The sequence below is a fragment of the Corvus moneduloides genome, chromosome 1 (assembly GCF_009650955.1).
Source record: "Corvus moneduloides isolate bCorMon1 chromosome 1, bCorMon1.pri, whole genome shotgun sequence".
NCBI lineage: Eukaryota > Metazoa > Chordata > Aves > Passeriformes > Corvidae > Corvus > Corvus moneduloides.
Window position 1 is genome coordinate 164,356,622 of NC_045476.1, and position 14,166 is coordinate 164,370,787.

At 44.2% G+C, this 14,166-nt stretch overlaps 1 protein-coding gene across 12 annotated transcripts in view; it reads left to right on the top strand.

The window, feature by feature from the left end:
- ADGRB1 (adhesion G protein-coupled receptor B1) overlaps nt 1-14,166 on the top strand; it is a 283,514-nt gene that overhangs the window by 248,408 nt on the left and 20,940 nt on the right. For 9 of the 12 annotated variants that reach the window (XM_032134553.1, XM_032134548.1, XM_032134584.1 and 6 more), the window contains 4 exons: nt 86-184; nt 8,866-9,037; nt 10,170-10,265; nt 12,850-12,904. In XM_032134553.1, coding sequence (XP_031990444.1) covers nt 86-184; nt 8,866-9,037; nt 10,170-10,265; nt 12,850-12,904 — 422 coding nt within the window. The remainder of the gene's footprint in view (nt 1-85; nt 185-8,865; nt 9,038-10,169; nt 10,266-12,849; nt 12,905-14,166) is intronic. The other 3 variants (XM_032134575.1, XM_032134593.1, XM_032091577.1) reach the window with 3 other exon arrangements.

The window sequence follows — 14,166 nt, forward strand, 5'->3', positions numbered from 1 at the left end:
TGGCTTCTCTTTCCCTTTCCTTTCGACGTTTGTGCTCATGAGCGAAGTGTTTTGTTTTGTTTCAGTCTTTTGGTTTTAATTGCAGTCAGATGGCAGTGCCCCTTTACGGCATGACGCTCAAATGTTCCAAGTGTGGAGTAGTTTCTTCTGCTGAAGTTTCGGCCACAGCCACCAGTAACGCCATGTTAGTTCCTCTAATTTCAACTTCTTTTCTTTCTTTCTTTCCGCTTTCTTTTTTTTTTTCTTTTTAATTTCATTTTGATTTTCGCTTTTCAGTTCGTTTTTTATTTCCCTCTTCCATTTCCCTGCACTCACCAGCCCATGTTTGTTTTCTCTCCCCATGTCCCTGCCCACCTCCCTGACATCCCCCAGCTCTCCCTGACCTCATTCTGTGGGCCATGAGTAGTGCAGGGCTCCTGAAACACCCCTGGAGCTGATGGGCTGGATCCTGAAAAGTGCTTTTTGACATGCCTAGATTTCAGATTTAAGCATGTGAGCAGCCCATGGAAGACAAAGGGACTCTGCATTTGTTGCAAGCTGTGTATTTGTTTAATGCCCTGTTCTTGGAGTTCCAGACTTAAAGATGTGATTCCCAGTAATTCTGGTGGTAGACAGGGACTCCAAAATCCATCTTTTGCTTGAGTGTTTTCCTCCAGAGGCTGCAGAGCACTGAGTGTGGTTTAAGTGAGTTGGTGAATCACTTCTAAGTGGGTTTTTTTTCTCCTCTTATGAAATGGTAAAGTTAAGTTTAATACCTTGTAGGCCTGCAGGTCTGATTTGATAAGTGTTGACTGCCTCTTTTGGACCCCTGAAAGCACTTGGAATTAATTCTCCAAATCTTAAAGCATTTCATAGCTCTGAGTTATGAAAGTCAAATGCTGTTAAATCTCTTCTTAGATGCTGATGGAGTTAGCTTAAAAAAAAGAAAATAAAAAAAAAAATTAATGCCAGAGCTTTGTTCTGCTGGAGAAATTGTTGCTATTTATGTGGTTGGCTTTTTTCCCAAAGGTTAAGGTTGGAGGGAGAGCGATGAGGGAAGGTTTGTCTTTCTTCCTTCCCTTTTGGAAATTTTATTATCTGTATCACACGCAAGTGATGCTACACTTTGGTTTTGATGTCTAAATTAATACATGCAAAACGTGTGAAGGAAACAGTCTCAGATCATTCGCAGTTCAAAAATTCCTACCTTTAATTAATCTGAACTAAAAGAGGCAGCTGAGTGCCAGATCTCAAAATGTAGAAAGATAAAAGAAAATCAAAGCTCAAGTGCACCTGGAAGGTGTCCCTGCTCATGGCAGGGGGTTGGAATGAGATGTTCTTTAAGGCCCCTTCTAACCCAAACGGTTCTATGATTCTGTGGTTTTCTCAGTGAAATGAAAAACCGAACAAAATCTGATTTATTTTTCACTGCTAAGGTCATTTATTCACCTTTTTCAGCAGTGCCCAGCTGAGATGGTGACATGGAATTGGTCCAGACGCATGTACCACAAGTCTGGAATGAGCAGCTCACTGCTTTTTGGATTCCTGTAACTGCAGAGGAATGTTAAACCAGCAGAAGATTTACTATTAATAAATTAGACTCTTAAATAGAAGAGGCTTTCTGTTCATAGTAAATTAATTTTAAAAGTTAAAGAGTCTCAAGTCCCTCTCCTATAGTGTCTGACATTGGTCTGTGATAAATCACAAATTCTGATTCATCTCCAAATGAGGGGAAAAAAAGGGATGTGAAAGCCAGATCTCCTATTCATCCTGCTTCTTTAATTTAAGTGGATTGATAGAAATTGGAGGGCTCTTGTTAAGAGGATTTTTTAATGTTTTGTTTCCCAGCAGATTGGATACCTCAGATGACAGGGTCCAGTATCAATTTTGTTGTTTGTCCTCAAGTGTCCCATGCTCTTCTCCTTGCAAAGGGAACACTGAGAAATACACGAATAATTTCACTCATTTCCCCTTGACATCCACTTCATCCTGCAGCTGAACTGTTCCTGCTTTTTCTCCTCCAAATTTATTGTAAGTGAGGTTTTCCAAAAGGCCAGGCCCTGATTATGCTTCGTGCCATTGCCACCCTTGTGCTGGGCTCCATCCTCCCAGACTTTGGAGCAGCTTTGCTGTTCAGTTTTGGAGTCTTGAAATGTGGATTAAAGGCCATGAGGATTCCTGGGTCCTCTCTGGCCTGGACTGAGCCATAAATTTTTGGTGGAGAACACATCAAGGGTGTTCCTGCCTTGTTCCTGCTGGGTTGCTCATGCCCTTTCCAGCTTCCCTCTCATGGGTTCCAGAAGTTTCTGGGATAGCATGGAATGAGAAATTGATCCTTTAGCCCATTTTTCTTGGCTTTTGGAAATCTTTGTGGTGATATCTGTGGTCAGATAAGGGGATGTGTAAGGGAGGGAGAACAGAGTGAACTAATGGGAGAGGAAAGTGGCAGAAGTAGAAAAATACTGGAAATTGTGATTTCTTGACCTGGGAGTGATAAATGGAAATCTTTGGATATCTGTGACCTGTTAGGGGTTAGCTTGACTTGGCAGGTGTGGGTTAAATAAATCCTTCCCTTTAGGCTGTGCTGAAGATGCTGAGCAGGTTTTTCCATAGGAAGACCTCTGTTCCCACATTTCCTCCTGTTTATTGCTGCCTGTAGGGCACCCTCAGCCTGGGAGATGTTGCTTTATAATTAATTTGTCTTTTCTACCTGTGAAAATTATTTTATCTGAGATGGGAAATGCATCTCAGGGGCTTTCTTAGAGCCAGGGAGTGCTGAGGGATGGATGGATGGATGGATGGATGGATGGATGGATGGATGGATGGATGGATGGATGGGTGGCTGGGTGGCTGGGTGGCTGGATGCATGCATGGGTGGATGGGTGGATGGATGGATGGATGGATGGATGGATGGGTGGATGGATGGATGGGTGGATGGATGGGTGGGTGGATGGATGGGTGGGTGGATGGATGGGTGGATGGATGGGTGGACGGATGGATGGGTGGATGGATGGGTGGACGGATGGATGGGTGGATGGATGGGTGGATGGGTGGATGGATGGATGGGTGGATGGACGGGTGGATGGGTGGATGGGTGGATGGATGGATGGATGGACAGATGGGTGGATGGATGGATGGATGGATGGATGGATGGATGGATGGATGGGTGGATGGGTGGATGGGTGGATGGATGGGTGGATGGATGGGTGGATGGATGGGTGGATGGGTGGATGGATGGATGGATGGGTGGATGGATGGGTGGATGGATGGATGGGTGGATGGACGGGTGGATGGACGGGTGGGTGGATGGATGGGTGGATGGACGGATGGGTGGATGGATGGATGGATGGATGGGTGGATGGATGGATGGATGGATGGATGGATGGATGGGTGGATGGGTGGATGGATGGATGGATGGGTGGATGGATGGATGGGTGGATGGACGGGTGGGTGGATGGACAGATGGGTAGATGGATGGATGGGTGGATGGATGGATGGATGGGTGGATGGATGGGTGGATGGATGGGTGGAGGTTGATGTCCCATCCCTGGAAGTCTTCAAGGCCAGCTTGGATGGGGCTTGGAGCAACCTGGTCTAGTGGAAGGTGTCCCTGCCCATGGCAGGGGGTTGGAACTAAATGACCTTTAAGGTCCCTTCCAACCCAAACCATTCCATGATTTTATGAATTCCTGCCAAGCAGCTCACTGGAAATATGAACTATCAGGCTCTGACCAGTGGGAAGAGATTGGCCCAAGATTAAAGCCCTGGCACAGTACATTTTTCCAGGCACCCCACACAAGAGCCAATATCAGGGCTTCCTCGTGACCCTTCTCATCATCATCCCTCTTAAATCCTTAGGCATTCACATGTCAGATCTTCCATCTATGGATTTTGTCCTTTTTCTTGGCTCAACATCCTTTTAGGGAGTCTTAGTTGTCAAATTTTCTGCCTGTATTGTAATTCCAGCACTAATGTGAATCAATACTTCCATGCTTGGCTGGTTTTAGGAAGGAGACTGTTCCTCAGGAGAGTGTTGTTCTCATGGTTCAAGGAATTTGAAATCCTATCCTTACCTGGGGATAAACCTGGATCCTGCAAGTCCTTGTTGGACTTTCAGAGAACACCTTCCTTTATTAAAGGTGAATAATGAAGAAGTCTGGTCCCACCTGCCTGTCTCATGTGTTATAAAATCATCACAGAATGCTTTGGGTTGGGAGGGACCCTAAAGTTCATCTCATTCCAACCCCTCCACTATGAACACTTTCCGCTAGATCAGGCTGCTCGGGGCAGTTTAGAGGCATTTGATTTCCTGTTCCCCTAATTTTATTATTTATATTGCAGCTACTGGGAGTCGAATCATCTTTTTGGGAAAAATAAAAATCACAGCAGGTGTTTCTTTTTTCCCTGTGCATGGGAAGAGCAAGCAGAGTTCCCCCTCTTTTCTAGTTACAGGTCTCCTGTCTTGGTTATATGGGCATTGAGTTACAGGGATTTGCTCTGAAAGTGTCCCTAAAATTGGGACAACACTCTTGCTTTTGGGAGGAACTTTAAAAAGCATTTAAGGCCAGGTTGGATAGAGCTGTAAGCAGCCTGGTCTAGTGAAAAGTGTCCCTGCCCATGGCAGTGGGGTGGAATTAGATGATTTTTAAGGTCCCTTCCAGCCCAAACCATTCCATGATTCTGTAATTCTGTGAATGCAAGTCAGAGGGGCAGAAAAGCATGAGAGAATAAATAAAGCACATCCCTGCACTGTGATTTTCCTGCAGCAGAACCACTGGTGTTATGGAGCCATCCATTATGAGTCCAATTCCCTTTTCAGAGCTCCTCTCCAGGAGCAGGTTTTGAATTATAAAGAGATTGTTTCCTTCTGCTGCTTCTTTAACTTACGTTGCTGCTGCTCTGTCAGGGCTGAGTAATGACAAGAATTGATCACCTTGCCCTTTCTAATGGCCCTTTACGTCTTTATTGGCATATCCTGTGTGTCCCCCTGCACTCGCCTTTTCTCGGGGCAGGGCTCTTCATCTTTCTCCATGCAGATCTTTATCTCCAAACCCATTCTTTTTGCTCTTTCCGTCGCTTTCCTCTAAGTGCAATCCCTTTATTCTGCTTCTTTTCCAAAGACAAAGACTCTCAGTGCTTCCAGCTACAGAAAGGACAAAACCACAGCTGGATTTTGTCATTTTGGCCAAATCCTTGCTGCCAGAGCAGGGTTTGCTGTGTGCTTTCATAAGGCTGGGTGCTTCCTATGGTAGATCCCATGTTCTAGAGCATGTTAGGAGTAGCTGAGGGAGCTGGGATTGTTTGTCCTGGAGAAAAAGAGGATTGGGAGGACCTTATCACGCCCTGAAAGGAGGTTGGAGCCGGGTTGGAGTTGGGCTCTTCTCCTATCAAGCGACAGAACAAAAGGAAATGGCCTCAAGTTACACCAGAGGAGGTTCAGGTTGGATATTGGGGAAAACTTCTTCACTGAAAGGATGATCAAGCATTGGAACAGGCTGCTCAGGGAGGTGGTAGAGTCCCCATCCTTGGAGGGATTTAAAAGCTGTGTAGACGTGGCCCTTGGGGACATGGTTTTGCAGTGCTGGGACAAGAGTTGGACTCGATCTTAGAGGTCTTTTTCAACCTCAGTGATTCTGTGACAAAGCTGAGGACGGTGCCATAGTGTGGCCACACTGTCACACATCCTTGCAGTTAAGTCTGGTTGCACTGTGGCAATGCCATATCCCAAATTATCCCCCTTCCTCTGCACCACAGCTGTGACACCACGGCTGTCCTGCTGAGTGACACTGACATGTCAGGGTCACCACACCACAAACCAGCATCCTGCTTCCTGAGCACGCTGTAATGATCTTCCCTGGATGCTGCTGTCACTCATCCTAAGGGCTGTCATAAATGGGATAAATAGGAGGATCTGCCTGCTAATTCCTTTGTCCCAAGCAAGAAAAATCATGGATTTATTGATCATGGCTAATCCATGAAAAGCCATTAGGTGGTCACAATGTCACTGTATAATGATTGATCATATCACATCTCATGATAAGCACCCTAATGTGATGTTTCTTAGGTCCTGTAAGTAATTCTGGGATCTTTCAAGGATTCACTGTGCCTCCTAAAGAAGGGACATGTGGGAGGGTGGCAGAAATATGAGTCCTGCTATGAATTCAGCTCACAGCAAGTAGAATTAAGGACAGTCTCACAGAAAACCCACTTATCTTCCCATGTGTTTTCACCTGAAATTCCAGTCTTTACCTGATTTCTTTAATGGACCTTTTAATTTGGAGTTTAATATTTCAAAGATCTAAGCAGAGCCCTGCAAGTGAAATTAGAGTAAATTCCATTTCCTGTGACCTGTTGCCATCTGCTGCCTGAGAATAAAGATGGTGCATTTAAGTGGCAAGCAGCATTTCCATCAATTTTGTAAGGGATGAATGCTGTTGAGAAGGCATCTGGAAGGTGAATCACAAAGAGAGCAGAACTGCGAGCTGGTGTAAGTCAGCACAACTCGGGAAAATCCTGATTTGTTCCGGCTGAACATGTGGTCATTGGCTGAGCTGGAAGGGCAGATGATGTTTTCATCATCTGGTTGGAAGGGCAGAGCAAATTGACTCAAATAATTCCTTTTTAAAGCAGGTTTTTTTAAGCCAGTGGATTCAAATCTGACCATTTACGGAACAGAAACATAATTTACATATAATTTACCTTCTCAGCAGCATCCCTTACCACCCCAAATCCACATCTAAATCTTGGCTCCAGATCATTGTCTTTATGAGTTTGCAGATCTTTCCAGGAATGGAAAACCCACCCAGGTTTAGATGTTTGGTTCAGACCTGGCTCAGATCCATTCTCAGGTGTGGTTGCCAGGTCTCCTGTTGCACATTGGTGGCAGGAGCATCCACAGAGTGGGTGCACCAAGAGTGTTCTGGAAGACCATATAGTTCCAGGAAGCAGAGTTGTCTCTTACAGACCTTTTCCAGCAGCTTTTATTGAACTTTATGGTTTCCCCTTGCTGCTGGAATTATTCCACCTACTCAGCCATGTTGTGTTTGCTGATACTTGCATGGAAGACACATCTAGAGAGGTTCCTTATCAACCAGATCTTACTTTTCATTTGGCCTCTCTGATTTTGTCTTTCATGCACTTGCTGCTTGGTCAGATTTATGAAGGCACTACCACAAATGACAGAAAAGAGAGATTTCAGTGTAATGAGGCAGATTTCAGAGAATTGGAATAAGCAATTTCTGTTTAGGAGTTGTTTGGTTGCGGGCTGTCTGCTGGTTTTTTTGGGTGTTTTTTAATAATACTTTGAAATCATAGTTCTTATTGGGCATTAAGGAACAGCATTTGCTGTCCAAGATAAAATTACAAGGTATCAGATTATATCATGGCCTCTACCTTACACAGAGGTCTCACAATGCTTGTTCTAATTTAAAAAAAAAAAAGATTCCATTTCCCTGCTCCCTTAGGTAAATTAATTCCTTAATAATACCATGAGGGAACACATCCGAGTGTGGACAGGGCGTAGGAATATTTGTAATCAGGGTCTCATTCTGACTATAAAAATAAACTGTCACTTCAGTGTGTGGTCATTGCAGAACTGATGTAACAATCTTTGAAAAACTCTTAATGAAGCCAGGGCGTTCTATCCTGATGTCCAAACCTGTATCCAAACTCCAGCTTTGTTCAGGGAAAACTCTCACTGGGGTCTGTGAGGTAACCAGCAAGTAAACATTAAACCCTTGGTCATAGATCAGGAAATGGTAAGCAAGTCCCATGTAAGTACTGCAAAACGTGTGTCATGGTATCTGTCCTGTAATTTCTTGTCTCGCCTGTATTTGTTTGTATTTGGAGATTTTCTTGTAGCTCCACTTTTTATTCAAGGTCTGCTCTGGTTTGTTAGGTAAAAGCCCACAGAGAAATTCTCCTCATATTCTTGGTGCCAAATATAAGGGATGAGTGACAGCTTAAAGTCTCCCTAGTCAGCTGTTAAAATTGTTTGGGATCTTTTTTTCTGGTTGGAGAGATGGATGCCTGAAGAGTCCCTGGGAGAAGAGCTGCATTCCCATTTGCAGGGCCATCATTCCCAGCTAAAGTGGAGGTTCCTGGGGCAGCACTTGCATCACAGAAAACTCGTTTTGTCTGGTTTTCTGTCTTGTGAATGGAGATGTGGCTTGAATCTCAAGTTAATGTCCACACAGGAATAAACTTCCTTACAAGAATTGTCAAACACGGAACAAAAAGCTTTTTTTCCAAAGCATCAGCTGGGGAGATCGCACAAGAAAGCAGAAAATTTTCTGACCACAGGGAAATTAGGTCGGGTTTTAGTTCTCAGTGTTGTAGGGACCATCAGCTGTAGAGTAAAGGAGCAGTACAAATATTTCAGTCTGCACATCAGCTCTCTGCTTGTCCGTTCGAGTCACTCGAAAGCGTGACACGTCCCAGTGTTGGTGTCTTCCATGTGCTGTGGAAGTCCAAGTGTCTGTGACCTGAGTGCCGACAGCCATCGTGACAGACCAGTCTCTGCTGCAACTGTTCCCCTTCCCCTTGGCAACCTGCAGTGATTGTATTTTGTCTCCTTCCCTTGGGAAAAGCCGTGGTGGTGGATTAGGGGCAGAGTGGGAAGGGCGGGGAAGGGGGAGGGAGGGATCTGCATCCTTCCTCCCCACCTCTGGTTTTATGCATGACTGCACCATTGGGAAGTTGTCCCCCCTGTTTGGGTAGAGTGAGTGTGCAAAGCCTCTTCCTGCTTCCCTGGGAGAGGGGCTTAGGAAAGGTCTCCCACACGGAGATGTTGGCTGGAGAAGCCTGGTGGGATCTGGAGGCTGAATGAGAACCCCACCTGGAAGTGGGTGAGGTGGAGCTGAGCTCTCTTTCCCTCTCCCTTGACAGGGCTTCCCTCTGGAGCTCCTGCGTGGTCCTGCCTCTGCTGGCTCTCACCTGGATGTCTGCAGTGCTGGCCATCACTGACCGGCGCTCGGCGCTTTTCCAGATCCTTTTTGCCGTCTTTGACTCCTTGGAGGGATTTGTCATCGTGATGGTCCATTGCATCCTCAGGAGGGAGGTGAGAGGGACAAGTCGTTATCTTTTATATAATCAACATTCTTTCCCATAAAAATCACCTGGAGAAGTGTCCAGCCAGCATGGTAGCTCCTCTAACCCTACAAATTTTGCCTTTGGGGAGATGATGACCACAAAAATGTCCATGACATTTTTGGTCAAAGGAAAGGAGGGGTGAAGCAGAGTGGAATTTGGTGGGCAGCCTGAGATGGGATAACATGTCAGGCTTTGCTTGTTTACCACCAAAACTCACATTTCGAGAATGTTCGCACCCCACCTCCAAAACTGCCACATTAAAGAAGCCATTTGTTTGATTTCAACAGGGGCAAAATGCACTGAGATTTACAGGATGAAATCTGTGCTGGCATTAACACCTTGATATCCCAGCTAGGAAGTACAGCCAGCAATAATCAAGCAAGGAAATTGAGGAAATTCTCTTCAGCTTCCCCGTGGAGATTTAAAATGGTGAATTATATCAGGGAAGAAAAGGATGAATCTTTTATTTTTTTTTATTCCTTTCATCCTACTGAGTGGAGAGACTATTAATAACAGAGACAGGAAGGGGCTTTTTCTTTTTCATTTTATCTTCTTACAGTTCCTTTAAATTAAGTAAAACAGATTAATTTCTTATGTCAGGCCAATGAAATCAATGGAATTACACCACTGGCTTGGCTGAGACTCCTTCCACTAATTGCATTATGAATATGAGCATGCATTTAACTCCCATTGCAGTCACTGGGATTTTTTTTCTTTTCCCAATTATTTCAGTGAGTCTGGGATCAGATTTATATTACAGGATCACAATCAGACTTTGTAGACACCAATCCAGTGATTAATGCAGGAGCATCCGTTGTAAACATATTGCAAGCTGCAAAATAAAGAACATTTTTATTCCTCACTGTGTAAATCAAGCAAATAGAAGCGACCTAAGCAGTGACCCAGGATTGCTGGAAAACCTCTGAGTTGCTCTTCAGTGTGTGAAATATGTAACACATAAACCATGTGAAGGAAATGCCTGGATGCTGCTAAAGCGGGGTCGGTGTCCTTTTGATCTAACGAGGGCTATTTTTATTTTTGATTTCAGCAGAATTTAGTGTGCTTTGGTCAGTCTGACCTTTGCCAATCTGTTCCTGCAGGTCCAGGATGCTGTGAAGTGCCGGGTTGTGGATCGTCAGGAGGAAGGGAATGGAGACTCAGGGGGGTCGTTTCAGAATGGACATGCTCAGCTCATGGTAGGGAAACCTCCCACCTCCCCTGTTATTAGGGGATTTATGGGAATTTTTAACTCATAACTGACAAGCACAGGGCTCTGTCCATCACAGATCCTGAAATCACCGCTCTTATTTCCTTTAAACTTTTGCTTGAGCAAACACAGCACTTAAAATAGACTTTTCCACACAAATCTGGGGTGTTGCATTGTAATTTTAAGGTTCTGAAACTTGCACACCAGGTTTAGCAGACATCTTGGTGAGATCTTTTCTTTCCCAGAAAAATAAAGAGCCAAAATAAACCTCCCAGGTCTTCCAGACCTTTTCATCCCCATCAAGCTGCTTTGTCCTGGCTGGAGCTAGGAAGCAGTAGTTTAATACTGTTTTAATCACAGTCTGTGGGGCTATTATCATAAAAATGCTATCTCAGAGGGATTTTTTTTTCTCTCAAAAGCACATTTTGCTTTACTGGCAATAGTTTAAGCTCTGTAAATCGTGGTCCTGTTGTGTAAGTCCTTTACAAACAGTAAAGGAATAAACTGTGGGGCTTTGTCCTGCATCTGCTCCACTGTTGTGATTTGATGCAAGAAACATTTAATTTCTGGTCTTAAGATAAAGATAACAGGAGAATCAGAGGATGTTAGCAACTTCCAACAGCTCCTGGTTAATATTAGAACTACAGCACAACCCAGTGATGGTTTTTTTCCAGTCACTCCTGTGCTGGGCAGTTTGTGCTTGGGTACGAGGCCTCATTTCAAACAGTACAATCCTGAGAGATTTAATTCCACCACACCTCAGTGGTGTTTGCTAAAAACAGGAGCCTCATTTCTCATTTAAATGTGGAGTCTTCTCATTTTCAGCCAGGTTCTTGCTCTGCCTAATTGTGGGTAATTAGAGAGCCCCTTGCATGCCTGGTGCTTTGGCTTCTTCAATAATAGACACCATCATCACACCCAGTCTCAATCTTCCTTTCCATAAATTAACACCCAGAGCTTTTTTATTCTCCTCCTGTAAATCGCATGCCTTCAAATTATTTATATAACTTCAGATTCTCAGCATCCTGAAAAAAAGTGGGTCCTGTATTTGTCAGTCTGTTGTCGCCATCCCAAGTTTCAGGGTTTTGTATCTCTGTACAACTCCACGTTTTCCATTCATTATCAGCCACCATGCAAAATTCCATCTCAGCCACAAGTTTTTAGCAATGCTGCATTTCCTCCTGCGCTGCTGATGGGTGTGTGGAGGAGCAGGGAGCTTACAATCACTTTCCTCACATTCCAGCCCAAAAAGCTGTGGAATCTGGCTGTGAGCGATGACTCCTTACTGATATTTTTAGAGGGGCGCAATGTTATTTTCTTGTAAAATCACCAAAGAAATCAAAATACAGCATTTTTGCTGTTACCTGTTCCATTAATCTCCAAATCTGCCCAACTAGTGAAAAGGAGCTTAGCTGAGTAGAACTGTTTTCCCCACAAAATCTTGTTGACTGGTATTAAATATAAACCTGTCTTTCATTTATTTATCAGCAGAACTAGTGCAGGCTGTTAAGCTGCATTTTCTGGGACTCCTATCACGAAAGTGAGATTATATTTTTCTGTGTCATCCCATTTGCCCATTCTAATGTTACTTCAGTCGTATTTCTCTTCTGTTCTTTTTTGATTTTTTTGATATCCCAAAGAATTTACTGGGAAATTAACATCAGGAAGGTTGAGATAGTTCAAAAACTCTTGGCTCTCAACCTGCTGATATTAAAGTGTTTATCCCAGGGGGATGGGGATTTCTCCCACATTCTTCACAGTATTCAAATGGATTTCATTTCATCACATTAATACAATTATGTTAAGTGTCTTTCTGAAATGATACCAGAAATAATCAGTGAACTCTTCTACCTTTTGCCAGTCTGCAGCTTTCCCATACTCCATGAAAGCTCACGGCCCGCTGTGACTCAGTTTATCCAGTTATTTGAAATGTTATCTGCTCAAAGCTTCAGAAAAAGGATTAACTCCTACTGGGAGAAGAAAGGAGTTCTCTTTGGCTGTGCAGACCACTTGAAAAAGTTATTCAGCCTTTGTGCCTGCGGGAGCCATTGATTTTATACGTTAAAGAGTTTCAGAAGCAGAGACTTGTTCCCACTTCATGTGACCTGGTGACAGATCACAAGAAAGTCCAGTGGGGATGGGGTGTTCCCAGCAGGATCCCCAGATCTCTTTAATAAATGGAGGGGAATCCATTTAAAATTATGTGTGGAGTGACATATCCAAGACAGTTCAGGCCAGGAACCTGCTCCCTTCTTTTTTTAGAAGTGTGAATAAACATCTTCCAGGGGGATACTTTAATCTGCAGCCCAGGAATAAGTGAATGGATGAGCAGATGAACCCCAATTGAAACGCAATGTTCTAGGTTTATCAGTGATAAAATTCAAAAGCCAACAGGTGGAAAAACGTGGTGTGTTTTCCTTGTTTGAAAATCCAAGCAAAACCTCTCACCTCTGCTCTCCTGGCAAAGGCTGTGCCCACCTCACTAATTAAAGTGGGGAGTTTTGCATTTTCCGAGCTTTCCTGTCCTCCTCCACCCCCTTTTGACCACGTCCTCTGTGTTCTGTGTCTTTCAGACCGATTTCGAGAAGGACGTGGACATGGCTTGTAGATCAGGTGAGCACATCACAGGTGAGAATCAGCAAGTGACCTGGTTTGGGGATTGAACTAGGCCATTTTTTTTCCCTTTCTGTTTCCTTTGTGTGTGTCTCAGTGCCTTGCATGTCCTCGCATTGGGTTGCCCTTCTTTCAACCCCGGCCAAAAGAAAGCAACACCCCGAATTCTCCCTTTGCTTTTCCTATTTTCCTGAAGCTCTTTTGGCCTTTTAACTTAGATCAAGCCTTGCCTCTGAGGAATTATTTTTGCCGTGTAACATGGTGGCAGAGAAGAGTGTCAATGAAGAAGAGATGGGATCCATCTCTTCCTGCTGTGATCCTTCTTTGTTCCAGCAACCCCTGCCCAAGGGGGTCCCACCAGCCTCAGGCAGCTCTGGGCATAGCAAGGGTGTCTTTGTGGAAAGTCTGGAATCTGGAGAGCCTTCCCACCACTCCAGATGGCTCCAAGCACTCTTTGGGGCACCTGGAAGTGGTTGGGTCTCTCCTCCTCTGCCTGCTCCTTTCTGCTGTGTGTTCATCACACAGGTTCCTTTGAATCCTGAGGATGTGCATGAGTTGACAGCCCCTTTTCCCCAATAATCCCAGGGGTGTCTGTGCTGCCTGGATTCTCCCTGGCTGCCCATTCCTCTCTACAGGTCTCATCCTCTCCTGGTCCTGGCATGCCTGACGTTTTGGCTGAGGTTATTTTTCTTACCCTTTGTAGATATTGAGGCTTTCATTTGCCCTCCGAGACTTCTCCCCTCTCCCAAGCAAGAGAAATACCAGCTTGCTTGGACCTTGCATAATTCATATCTTCCAAACCAGGATCTTCCCAAGCCAAGGACACACTCTGTGATCAGTTACCATTATGACAAAGCTTTTCTCTCTTTTTTTATTGATCTTTCTTTCTTTCTTGTGTTCCTTCTTTCCTTTTTTCTTGTCTTCCTTCCTTCTCTCCTTCTTTCCCTGCCTTGGCTTTTTCTTTCTCTCCTCCTCTCTCTTTCTATAAACACCTACCTGTCCTTTTCATTTATCGTTTTCTTTATCTCATCTATCATTTATTTATCTGCTTCTAATGTATTTATCTATAATTCATCTCTTCCATTCTGTCTCGCAATCACTTATTTATCTCTGTCCTCAGCTGTCTGTCTTGCTGTATCTGTTATTTATGTATTTCTATCTGTCAACATTTGTCCCTGTCACCGTGTTTCTGTGTATTGTCTGTCACTGTCACTATCATTTATCTGTCTAATATCTATCTATATCTTATTTATCTTTTCCTGTCCTTCTCTCTTCCT